Genomic DNA, 13464 nt, shown 5'->3' on the forward strand with positions numbered 1-13464 from the left:
AAATTTAAATGTAAACAACTAAATATTATCGTTACCTTCAAATGCATGGTTAATATATGAAAACAAACCCCATTGCGACCCTCTAATTATGCGCAACAAATTCACGCATCGAATCATAATGGATTGACCGGGTCAATGTCTTATTGCCGTATTTACTCTATTGAAAGTGGTAACAAATTTAATTTGTTGTTGGATTTAATAATTTATGCTAAACAATTAGCGTAAATACTTACTTGACATTTTTTGGCAGTATAAAACAGACATTGCAACCAAAATTTTACAAGATGATCATTTTATATTTATATAGATGTGCCCTAGAAGGAACTTTTGCTTTGCTTTAACTTGTAGGTTATTAGCTTTGTATCGGGAAATATGCACGAGTTCTTCAGCGGAAATATTGCGCAACTTTAGGAGAGCAATATTCTTCCGCTGAAGAACGAGTGCATATTTTCCGATGCAAAGATAATAACCCTTTTATTACATACGTATCTACACGTACAAATATTATGTTAATATCATAAATTTGTTCAATAGCCTGAATAGGATTGACAATACTGAACTAAATAGACAAAATAGTGCAACAACACATCCTGAATTACGTCATGCACCCGATATGAAATTCAGGCGTCAGTGTATGGAAAAATATTGACGTTTCCGGTACCAATGTAACTTAACGGGGAATAGAAACGAGTATGTATTAATAACAATTTTGTCATGTTACCAAGACATATACCACTGTGACAGATGATACGCAAAAATGCTGGCTGAGATGATAGCGATCGATAAAAATTTCAATACTTTTCGTCACGTGTTCTATGTTGTTTACAATTTTGAAATCAAACATCAAGAGAGAAACATACTCAGTGAAAAGATAATGCTAAAGGTGATTCAAAGACTCTGTATGGATTAGTATCTGAACTATCTGGTACCAAATCTGAATGCCAACTGCCTCAAGGAGAGTCTAATAATTCATTAGCCGAAAAAAATGCTGATTTTTTTCATGGCAAAAATCTCAGAAATACGTCAATCCCTAGGTGAATACCAAAACTTTGAACCTTAAGTAAGGGATGTACAAAATTTAGTCACAGTTACTGCATTCACTCAAGATGAAATGAAAACATTCATCAGTGAATTTAATACGACATCTTCAGAGCTAGATATTTTGCCAACATGTATTCTCAAATTACATTTAGACGAACTTCTCCTGGTGAATCTCTCATTACTACAAGATGCTTTTCCTGTGAAATACAAAAACGCAGTTGTTAGACCTTTGCTAAAAAAAAACAGGTCTTGAACTAGAGCTTTCCTTTATCGTGCTATGAGTAATTTATCATTTCTGTCAAAGTTGATTGAAAAAGCTGTTCTTTACAGATTAAAAAAGCATGTAAATTAAAACCGTCTTTTGCATAAGAACCAGTCTGCATATAGGAAATATCATTCCTGTGAATTTGCATAAGAACCAGTCTACATATAGGAAATACCACTCATGTGAATCTGCGCTGCTTCTGTTGGTACATGATCTAAGTGGTATGGAGAAACAGGAAGTCACGGGTGTTATTGCAATTCTCTAAGTGCGGCATTTGACACTGTCAACCACGACATTCTGCCAGATGTCCTAGAAGCACAGTATGGTGTCTGTGAAACAGCTCTTCAATGGGTAGACTTCTGCTTAAGGCCTTATACTTGTACAGCACATATCAACACTGCATATTCATCAGACCACAGCGAATGCAGTGTGCCACAAGCCAGTTGCCTTGGTCCTTTGCTGGAACTCTTTTTATTGTCATTCCCAAATCCATATCAGTCTAAGGTTTTGCCGATGATCATTTTATGTAAAGCTAAGAAAGGCCATGTTGGATTACCTAGAATTAAGAACATCCGAAAATATTAAATAAAAGCTGCCATTGAAATTTTAGTTTTGTCTCTAGTTATTTCACATCAGGATTACTGCAATGTCATACTGTATGATGTAGTTTACGGTAAGGTACGTAAGATGCAACATATTCAAAACATGTGCGCAAAACTTGTCCTTAACAGGAGGAAATTTGACAGTTCCAAACAAGCATTGTATGACTTATATTGGTTGCCTACGGTGTTCCGTTTGGACAATCGTGACTTTTTTTTAAAAAACTAAACCGCGATGCACGATGGTACGATGACAAAAACGCGAGGGCGCGATGGCACGATGATGAAACAACGATGGTACGATGGTGAAAACGCGATGGCACGATGATCAAATCGCGATGATACGATGGTGAAATGTCGATGTAATATCGCGTTTTCATCATCGTACCATCGCGTTTTCACCATCGCACCATCGTGCCATCGCGTTTTCACCATCGTACCATCGTGCCATCGCGTTTTCATCATCGTACCATCGCGTTTTCATCATCGTGCCATCGCGTTATCACCATCGTACCATCGCGTTTTCACCATCGTGCCATGGCGTTATCACCATCGTACCATCGCGTTTTCACCATCGTGTCATCGCGTTATCACCATCGTACCATCGCGGTTTTGCCATCGTACAGTCGCGTTTTCACCATCGTACCAACGTGCCATCGCGATGGTACGATGACGAAAACGCGATGGCGCGATGGCACGATGATGAAACAACGATGGTACAATGGTGTAAACGCGATGGCACGATCATGAAATCGCGATGGTACGATGGTGAAATGTCGATGTAATATCGCGGTTTCACCATCGTACCGTCGCGTTTTCATCATCGTACCATCGCGTTTTCACCATCGTGCCATCGCATTATCACCATCGTACCATCGCGTTTCCACCATCGTACCATCGCGTTTTCACCATCGTGCCATCGCGTTATCACCATCGTACCATCGCGGTTTCACCATCGTACCATCGCGTTTTCACCATCGTACCATCGTTGTTTCATCATCGTGCCATCGCACCATCGCGTTTTCGTCATCGTACCATCGTACATCGCGGTTTAGGATTCAATAAAAAGTCACGATTGGCCAAATGGAACACCGTAGTTGCCAGTGAAAGCAAGGACTGAGTTTTAGATACTTTCTTTCATGTATAGCTGTCATATTATCAGAGCACCTATGCATTTAACAGAATTGCATATAGAATACGTTCCTAGTAGACAAGGTTTGAGATCGCCAAAAATTTTGAATGTCGTTATGTTGTTCCATACAACAAGTAGAAAAGGTTTAATATTAGAATTTTCTGTACTAATGGTCTAAAATTGTGAAATGAACTCCCGTTAAAACTACGCAAAAGTCCCAAATTTACTTGATAAATAATAAAAAAATAAGACACTGTATTTTTGATAATTGTTTTATATGCGACAACAGCAAGTGATAGTTTTTGAATTTTTGTAAGTTTTAACATTTCAACCCTTATATTTTCAAGGTTTGTTAAATTAGATGTACATGCCGGTACGGGCTCTATGGGTAGGGAAGTGTGGGGTATTTCTTTTTAAAATAGAAGTGATGGCACCATTAACCAGGGGGTTTTAACCTCTATATGCAGCCCGTAAGGCTTTAAGCACAGGTATTCGGCAATAGGGTAAAATGGCCTCAGAGGGCATGGTGCGGTCATGACTGTTTGTTAAATAAAGTTATCATCATCATCATCATTATTATCATTCTTCTTCTTATTATTATTGTTATTATTATCGCTGTGGGGAATCACATGATCTAAATAATCTCTAAACCAAAGTTACATTTTGAAGAATATGAATAAATTTCCTTTCATGATAAGATATGAAATTTAAACATAGCTTATCATATGACTAATGAAAATTGTTAAATTATCATGTACTTGACAATAGTGATAGATATCCTGTAATTACAAACACTAAGGATTTTAAGAAGTATCAGTTTCTTGAAGTGTTCCAGATAATCAGAAGGTGATTGTGATTGAAATCTATGTAGTTTTAGGATACATATATGTTGCCATATGATAGGCTATATCTTAGATTTACAGCGAAAGATGCGTCAGTATTATCCCAAATTATTTATAATTTTTTTTTGGTTTAGAGATTATTTTGATCATGTGATTCCTCGCAGTGATTATTATTGTTATGCTCAATGCCACTGAATATATCAATATATAGAAATAGGCGTTTAATCAAATTGTTCAGTTTCAGTGGTTTTAGTTTTACAGCTTTTATGTTTTGTTCTTTTTGTTGCTGCTATGCTGCTGATGATGATCATAATTTTCTGTCGGCCCCGCTTGCGGAAGCGAAAACAGAGTTGTCCAAATGGCTGTTCGGTGTATGTGCGTGCGTCCGTCCGGATTTGTTTGTCCGGACCGTTACGTTGACATGCATTGAGCAATCTTGTTTATATTTGGTATTCATGTTGACCTTAATAAGATGGAGTGTTATAAGCAAAACCCAGGTTCATATCTTATAGGCCAAGGCCACAGTTTGAGGTCAAAGGTCATGTCAGATCTTGTCCGATCCATAACTTTGACATTCATTCAGGAATCTTATTTAAATTTGGCATAAACGTTTAAAGTAGTCTCAGGTTCTTATCTCAAATGTCTGGGTCACAGTTAGGGATCAAAGGTCATTTCAGTGTTTGTCCAGGCCATAACTTTGATAAGTATGAAGCATTTTTTTTCTTTTCTTTGGCGTAAATGTTCATTTCTATGAAATGGAGTGCCGAGCTCAAACCACGGATCCCTATCTCAAGGGTCAAGGTCAAACATGGGTGTCAAAGATCATTTTAGAACTTTTCCATGCGTAAAGCAATCGTTTTTGATTTGACATAAATGTTTGCCTCAGTGAGACAGACTGTCACGTGCAACTCTCAGACCTTTATCTCAATGGTCAAAGTCATAATAGGAGATCAAAACTTGGTGCTGTCAGTCCTTTTGATACCAGGTTGGCTCGACATGTTGTCCGTGGGCATCTAGTTTGATGAATTTGCGATATTTTTGAAGACTTTTTATAGTGATGTTATGATGGTAGAAGATGACGATGATGGCTTTATAATCAAATTTATTTTACCAAATTTCTGTTCATTTTTGAATTTGTGGTCCCTGACCTAAAGAACAGCATCCAATTACGTTACTACATTACGTCGAATTCAGAACGCGCGGATATGTGCACTGCGCCATTATGGATACGTCAATGGCAGTCGCAAAGGTTGTTTTCGACGGTTGTACAGCGCTATGCTTTAGTACATAAATAAGGGAAATTACTAGGGAAATTAACACACTTGCGATAATCAAGGCGATACGTCGTACATAATTTTGAATATCGCTGTTCTTTCTTTTTTTTTTTGTTTTTGTTTACAGCGGACACTTTCATTTTACTAATCTTTTACGTCGTACTTTTCAGCTGGCGACATAGCTACTTCAGTTAATTAAAAAGTTACAAGTGCCATGTATGTTTCTATTTAAGTTATGCAATATAATTAGCGGCTTAAGATATATCCTGGTTTGGAATGCTTCTTGAAACATCATCTAATTTGACAGCATTTAATGTTCGTATGTCTTAGTTGTTTTTTTTTCAGTATCGCAAAGTCATCAGAGATGAAACTTGGATACTTTTTTCTCCTCCTCGTTTTAACGAGAACAGGTAAGCTTCTGATTTAACCACACATTTTCTTAGCTAATTAGTTTCCATATTAATTACAATTTTATACCACAGAAGTAAATTCATTTATAAATACTGGTGCACTATAACATCATTTTACATTACATAATAGTTTAAGGCTTCTATATGCTACAAAAATCTAATCATATAATATTTAAAAAAAAAATCTACAGTAAAACAAATCTATTTGTAACAAAAAGTAATTATATATTTTCCTATACGAGAAGGTGCACATTACAACTGCAAATACAAGTAACAAAATACTGATAAATGCAATTTATACTGTATTCTAGCATAAAACTGCTGTTATTGTCACATTTCGGGGGTGTTTTAACAGGAGAGAAAACGTGTGTTAACAGAGAGATTCTCGCGCTCACGTGCTGTTATTACACCTTTTTATATATGCGAGTTCCGTGGCAAAGCATAAACGTCATTCGGCCCCAAAACGGATGATTCAAAACAAAATGACGTCAACGTAAGAAACAACTCAGACATTCCCGCGCATTTCATGGAAATTTAATGACGTTGAGGTAGGATGTATTCATTTATTAGAATTTTTTTTGCATTTTATGCTAGAATAGCGTTAGCGCATGTTCATTTCATGTTGTAACATCTGCAGAATCCCTCGGGATACGTTGGTTCCCTCGCCCTACGGGCTCGGGCACCAACCAATCCCTCGGGATTCTGCAGACGTTATAACACGAAAAAACATGCGTTATCCCTACATTACCGCATTTCTGTCTTCAACCTAGTATTTTGTAGTGAGTGGCAGAAGATTTTATCACCTTAACCACAGTAAAATTGAAACAGAATTTGTACAAATTTTGATTACTGGTAGACATTTTGTTCCACTACATATAGTACTAATAAGCGCTGTGATCAGTTAAGTTACATCTGTTTAGAAATTAAAAAGAGCTTTCCGAAAATATGAAGGTTAAAAAAAAAGAAGATTTTAACAAATAAATTTTCAAAAAGCGTTACACGCCAACGAAAATGCGATTGGCTGTCATGGCGCATTTCATAAGAAGATAAAATGTGCTTGATGTAATGGAGAATAGATATATAAAATATTATAAATATTCGTATTAAAATGGTAGTAAGTCAACCTAAATATTTGTTGATATTTTTTAATATATGGTGACACACAAACATCCTCATCACCCATAATTCGTCATATTCGTTCTAACATTACGTGTGTAAAGAACCTTGAAATTTAATTTATGATTAAACTTTATTTGTTGTGACGCATGTTGTTACATTAAAAAAAAAATGTAAACAACATGCGGCAACGGAAAACGTAAAGAGAAACGTTGTTTCCTTTAAGCTCCGTTCATATGCAACTGTTTTTTAGTATATAAATACGTAGAAGAAACGAAATTCAATAGAATTGTTATTCGAACGAATTTACGTACATAAGGAAATTTACTAAATATAAAAGTTTGCTCCTAGTAGATAGTTTCGAAGTAGGAACCAAATGCTTAATAGCTTGTGAATATTTGCAAGAGTATGTTGTGAATACTTCTTGAAAATAATGCGTACGTAAGCAGAACTTCCCAATGCGCTGACAAAACAATAAATGCTCATGCAAATAAAAAAATTGCATTTATGTATAATTACGCATATCACTAAATCGTGTTTCTTTTTGTGTTTTTCTTTTCTTATTTTTTTTTTAAATATCAATGCCTCATTTTAAGCGGACATGTGCTGCCTTTGACTTCCTCGTGTTGTCGTATTGATATAAAACATTTTGTTTATGGTCACGTCGCAAAAAGTAAAAGCTACGCACAACACGTATGAAATTTAATCATGTAAAACATGCCTTAATCATGTTTAATTAAATATCTAAACACTTAATTTACTCACGCTAAAGCTGTGAGTAAATCAATTATTCTCTAATCTCAATTACCTTCAACAAGACAAAAAAGAAACAATAAAAGTAGGAATAAGGTATATAATTGGCAGCATAAAAGTGTACAATTGTTCGCGAAGTAAATTCATATTTCAACAATCGATTTAATGTTCTTCGTATGGTTCCAAGCGATCTAGTATCCGGGTAAATTTGAACTGAAACGAGACTAAAAGTAAATTTAATCATGTTGTTAAGATAAATGTTTCAAGTTTGCGTAAAACACAGGCGTGAATTATTAATAAAATCTCTAATTTTATCTGGTGTTTAAGATTTTATTAGAAAAAACATCACCAGAACCAAACAGATACAACCAAAATTGTAGCTTTACAACTAACAATTGGAGTGATTTACTTACAAAAAACAAACACACATTATATATATTCAAAACTTAACATAACCTGTGTAGAATAGGAAACATAAACCAAAAACAACATTTATTTTATAATAAAATAAACTTAATATTCTAGACAAGAAATTTTCAGGCCAGTTTGTTTCATTGAAGCAAGCTATAACTGAAATACAAGCACCAACATACATCATGGGAGGGAGGGCGGGTACAGACTGTTTGCTGCCAATCATAAACCTCGAGTGGTGAGAACAATATCAGTTCACACTTATATACGCCGAAATATTTCACGAAATTCACGTGACAAAGAGCACCCAAGTATACTAGCATAAACTTCAAACCAAACTAGTACTGGGATAAACTATCAAGAAAAGTAATTTCGAAACGCGAATAATTTTATTTACTCACGCTAAAGCTGTGAGTAAATCAATTATTCTCTAATCTCAATTACCTTCAACAAGACAAAAAAGAAACAATAAAAGTAGGAATAAGGTATATAGTTGGCAGCATATCGAGATAACAAAGAGAGAAAATGCTAACAGTCTTCTGTATCGAAATTATTGACTCAGTAAATGGAAAACAAAGAAATACTTACTAACGATACTTAATTACCGTGGTTACCTTGTACATTAATATCCCACTTCTATGAAAGACCATCGATCAGATTACCAAAGCCCAATCGTCTCAAACCCATCAGCAGGAATACATTGCCTTCAGGAAACATCATGCAGCAATCCGCTGCTTGCAGAGCACATAACGCAGCATTCCGCTGCTTGCAGAGCACATAACGCAGCATTCCGCTGCTTGCAGATTACTTAATGCAGCATTCCGCTGCTTGCAGAGCACATAACGCAGCATTCCGCTGCTTGCAGATTACTTAATGCAGCATTCCGCTGCTTGCAGAGCACATAAAGCAACATTACGCAGCATTCCGCTGCTTACAAAAAACATAACGCAGCACTCCACTGCTTGCAGATAACCTAACGCAGCCATCCTTTGCAAGAAAACATAAAGCGCAGCATTCCGCTGCATGAAAATAACCTAACGCAGCATTAATAACACATAACGCAGCATTCAACTGCTTGAAGATAACATATCACAGCATTCCGCTGCTCGCAGATAACATAACGCAGCATTCCACTGCAGGAAGAGCACAAAAATCAGCATACCACTTCTTAAAACTCCACCGCAAGAAGAGCACCTAACGCAGCAATCCACTGCAGGAGGAGCAAATAAAGCAGCATTCGACTGCTTGCAAATAATCTAACGCAGCATTCTGCTGCAAGAAGAACACATTACGCAGCATTCCTCTGCTTGAAAATAACATAACGCAGCATTCCGCTGCTTGAAAATAACATAACACAGCATTCCAATGCAAGAAGAACACATAACGCAGCATTCCACTGCTTGAAAATAACCTAACACAGCATTCCAATGCAAAAAGAACACTTAACGCAGCATTCCACTACTTGAAAATAACCTAACACAGCATTCCACTGCAAAAAGAACACATAACGCAGCATTCCACTGCAAAAAGAACACTTAACGCAGCATTCCACTGCTTGAAAATAACCTAACACAGCATTCCACTGCAAGAAGAACACATAACGCAGCATTCCGCTGCTTGAAAATAACCTAACACAACATTCCACTGCAAAAAGAACACATAACGCAGCATTCCACTGCTTGAAAATAACCTAACACAGCATTCCACTGCAAAAAGAACACATAACGCAGCATTCCACTGCTTGAAAATAACCTAACACAGCATTCCACTGCAAAAAGAACACCTAAGACAGCATTCCACTGCTTGAAAATAACCTAACACAGCATTCCACTGCAAAAAGAACACCTAACGCAGCATTCCACTGCTTGAAAATAACCTAACACAGCATTCCACTGCAAGAAGAACACCTAACGCAGCATTCCACTACTTGAAAATAACCTAACACAGCATTCCACTGCAAAACGAACACCTAACGCAGCATTCCACTGCTTGAAAATAGCCTAACACAGCATTCCACTGCAAAAAGAACACATAACGCAGCATTCCGCTGCTTGAAAATAACATAACACAGCATTCCACTGCAAGAAGAACACATAACGCACGTTCCACTACTTGAAAATAACCTAACGCAATATTCCACTGCAAAAGGAGCACATAAATCAGCATTCCACTTCTTAAAATAACCTAATACAGCGTTCCTGCAAAAAGAACGCATAACGCAGCATTCCACTGCTTGAAAATAACCTAACAGAGTATTCCACTGCAAGAAGAACACATAACGCAGCATTCCGCTGCTTGAAAATAACATAACATAGCATTCCACTGCTTGAAAATAACATAACGCAGCATTCGACTGCAAGAACAACACATAACGCAACATTCCAGTGCTTGAAAATAACCTAACGCAACATTCCACTGCAAGAAGAACACATAACGCAGCATTCCACTGCTTGAAAATTGCCTAACGGAGTATTCCACTGCAAGAAGAACACATAACACAGCATACCGCTGCTTGAAAATAACCTAACACAGCATTCCACTGCAAAAATAACACATAACGCAGTAATCCGCTGCTTGCAGATAACATAACGCAGCATTCCACTGCAAGAACAGCACATAACGCAGTAATCCGCTGCTTGCAGATAACATAACGCAGCATTCCACTGCAAAAACAGCACATAACGCAGCATTCCACTGCAAGAAAAACACATAACGCAGCAAACCACTGCCTGAAGATAACCTAACACAGTATTCCACTGCAAGAAAAACACGAAACGCAGCATTCTTGCACATAACCTAACGGGCATTCCGCTGCAGACAGCATTCCGCACCTGAAAATAACCTTAGGCAGCATACCACTGTAAGAAGAGCACATAACACAGCATTTCACTGTAAAAAGAGCACATAACGCAGCCTTCCACGGCTTGCAGATAACCTAATGCAGCATTCCGCTTCTTGAAAATAACCTGACGTAGCATACCACTGTAAGAAGAGCACATAACACAGCATTCAACTGCTTGTAATGCATACATTGCAGCATTCGCTACCAGCAACTGTAAATTAAACAATATAGATAATTCTGTTACATGTAAGACACTAAGTACAGTATTCCGATGTAAATAAAACCCAGTGTGACATTACCATATTTATTTAACCTCAAGTGATTAGTCTCAAGCACCTTTTAAGAGTGTAACATATAGAAAAATAAAATACACGCAATAAATTCAACCTGATATGTTTAAAAGTCTTAATTATGAGAGACAAAAAGACTATCTTTCAAAGAGTCTTTCACATAGCCATCTCTTGATGACACATTTCCACCTGCCATGTCTCTGCCACAACCTCTCACAAGTACTTCTGTTAGCAACCATAGTATCAGCCCCCGACCGTAAAGAATGAAGTCCAAACATCTAACTGAAGTTTTTGTTTTAAACCAAGATGAACAGAAGAATAAGAAAGCGGCTGTCTGAATCACGTCGCAAAACATACGTTTATTAAGCTTTTTCTTGAAAATGTCTGAACGAAAAAATATTCTGAAGAAAATGATATAAGTGGTTTTCGTAAATATCTTTCTAAGATAGCGACAAGGCAGGAGGAATGTCCGGTATACGTTTCCGTTCTAAGAACAACAGTGTCTGACTTTCAATTACTATATCTAACAATGACATTCTGAAATCCTTAGTGATTCGTTGATTCTTAAAATTCCGGCAAATGAAAAAATAATTATATATAAATAAATAAACAATTAATCTAATCTTAAATCAGATTGGGAACTGCTCTCAGAAATGTTCAATAAACTGTTTCATAATATTAGAATTCTTTACCACCGTTCTGGCTGTTATTCTTTTACAGTCATTTAAACAGTTTCAAACAATCATCGTTACAAGGATTTTGTACATTTGACAGAACATATTACCAATTAATAGAGTAAAAAACCATGTTTAACATTGACTTACTGCAACAGCTATCACTTATAGACACCAAGTACAATGCCAGTGAATGGCGAACCAGGTAACGTCACTTTCTCACACCAGTCACGGAACTTCTTAAATTCAAGAGATGTAAACGTTTCTTTGCCTCCAACAAGCAAACAGTTACGGTGAAATCATATCTGCTCATCTTTTAACAGTTTCTCATCTTCTGTGTGTATTAAACAAATCTGCAAACAAATGGCATTATTTCAATATCATATGATATACACTGTCACAGACGCAGACAAGTGAAACTAAATTGTCACTCTTTATAACGATGTTTATGTAACTGTAAAAACTGCATACCACTAGTGATACACCTGTACAAATGGATTAATCTGTTATCAACAGCGGGTAAATATTGCATGTAATGTAAGAAACACACATAGATCAACTGTCTCTTTAAAGCAGATTTATAATTTGTAACAGACCTTTTTAATATAAATGTTCAATTACGTCTCTATATACACACCAATAGTATTTCAACCACTGTTTACACAAGGATGATACATAAATTTTAATTGATATTACATCTGCTAAAATGAAATCATCTAAAATTCCCACGGTACTTAACAAGGGGGATATCTCAAACTAGACTTTAACTGTCAAACTGTCGAAAATCCTTGCCACAATGTTTTAAACTTTACTGTACCAAATGTAGAATTCTTGTAATACCCATGCATATATATGTTTCTGGTTAATCAAAGATTAAAACCTTTTGAAAACAAAACGTGCGCAAAACGCAGGGTGGGGTTGGGGGTTACATGGCCGGTAAGGAGCAACCAATGTTACTGTTTCAATGTACCTCTAGCTTTACAAAACAAGAAGAAATTTAGACACTTGAGTATAAGAAATACCGGCGGAACTAACCAATCGTTTCCAATTTTCCAAGAAACGGAACAAGCGTCGAAAGCCTCCGTGTCTGAGGTCCTAAATCATTAATTGTATAGAGGGAACTTTTTATTGCACTCACTAGAAAAACGGTCCATACAATTCACTAACATTATAAAATTAAACTACTCTGTTTAAAATACACTAAAATCTAGAATCAAACTTTTCTTTTAAGATGAATGTCCACCGACAAAGGACTCGCATTTGAAGGCCTTTTTGACAAAATCTTTAACAGCAGAAAAATAAAATCACTAAATTTTCTAGATCAGATCTGTTATTCTTTAAAAACAAATGACGGCGGCTTTTTTTTTGATAAAAAGAGTAACATATCCATAGTGAAACACAGAAAGGATATCTGTATCGGCATTAATTCCAAAATGTGAAATACTATTTTCAGTCTGCCTTTCACTGAGTTTTCTGCTACGGAAACACAAAGTTAGATTTGCAGAAATTCGCTTGGCATTTAACGTCTGCATAATATGAATAAAAGCAATACTTATCATCTTCTCAATGATGTTGATTTTCGTCAGTGGTTTTGCAACTGTGGATTCTAGCTTGTCGAGCAAATCGTCCCAAGATACCACAGACATAGCAGACGATATATCTAGTTCCGGTTTGTAATCCCGCCATTGGAGCTCTGGCTGCACCTGTACACCGAAAGCTTCGAAAAGACTAAGAGAACATTCCAGTTAGCATTTTAAACGTATATGAACACAACAAACCCTATATTAAAAGACTAAATACTTATTTTAGTCCAAT

General features: G+C 36.4%; 2 protein-coding genes across 7 annotated transcripts in view; one reads left to right on the forward strand and one right to left on the reverse strand.

The window, feature by feature from the left end:
• The window catches only part of LOC123559959 (26S proteasome non-ATPase regulatory subunit 3-like), a 145935-nt gene that overhangs the window by 97771 nt on the left and 34700 nt on the right, over window positions 1–13464 (reverse strand). The gene's annotated exons all lie outside the window — the stretch shown is intronic.
• Window positions 5087–13464, forward strand: part of LOC123560994 (uncharacterized) — a 121705-nt gene continuing 113327 nt past the window's right edge. For 4 of the 6 annotated variants that reach the window (XM_053552202.1, XM_053552204.1, XM_053552203.1 and 1 more), the window contains exon 1: window positions 5193–5563. In XM_053552202.1, the coding sequence (XP_053408177.1) occupies window positions 5467–5563 (97 nt within the window). In that variant the 5' untranslated portion in view covers window positions 5193–5466. Of the gene's footprint in view, window positions 5564–13464 lie in introns of all 6 variants that reach the window. The other 2 variants (XM_053552207.1, XM_053552206.1) reach the window with 2 other exon arrangements.

Source organism: Mercenaria mercenaria, chromosome 10 (assembly GCF_021730395.1).
Source record: "Mercenaria mercenaria strain notata chromosome 10, MADL_Memer_1, whole genome shotgun sequence".
NCBI classification, from domain to species: Eukaryota; Metazoa; Mollusca; class Bivalvia; order Venerida; family Veneridae; genus Mercenaria; species Mercenaria mercenaria.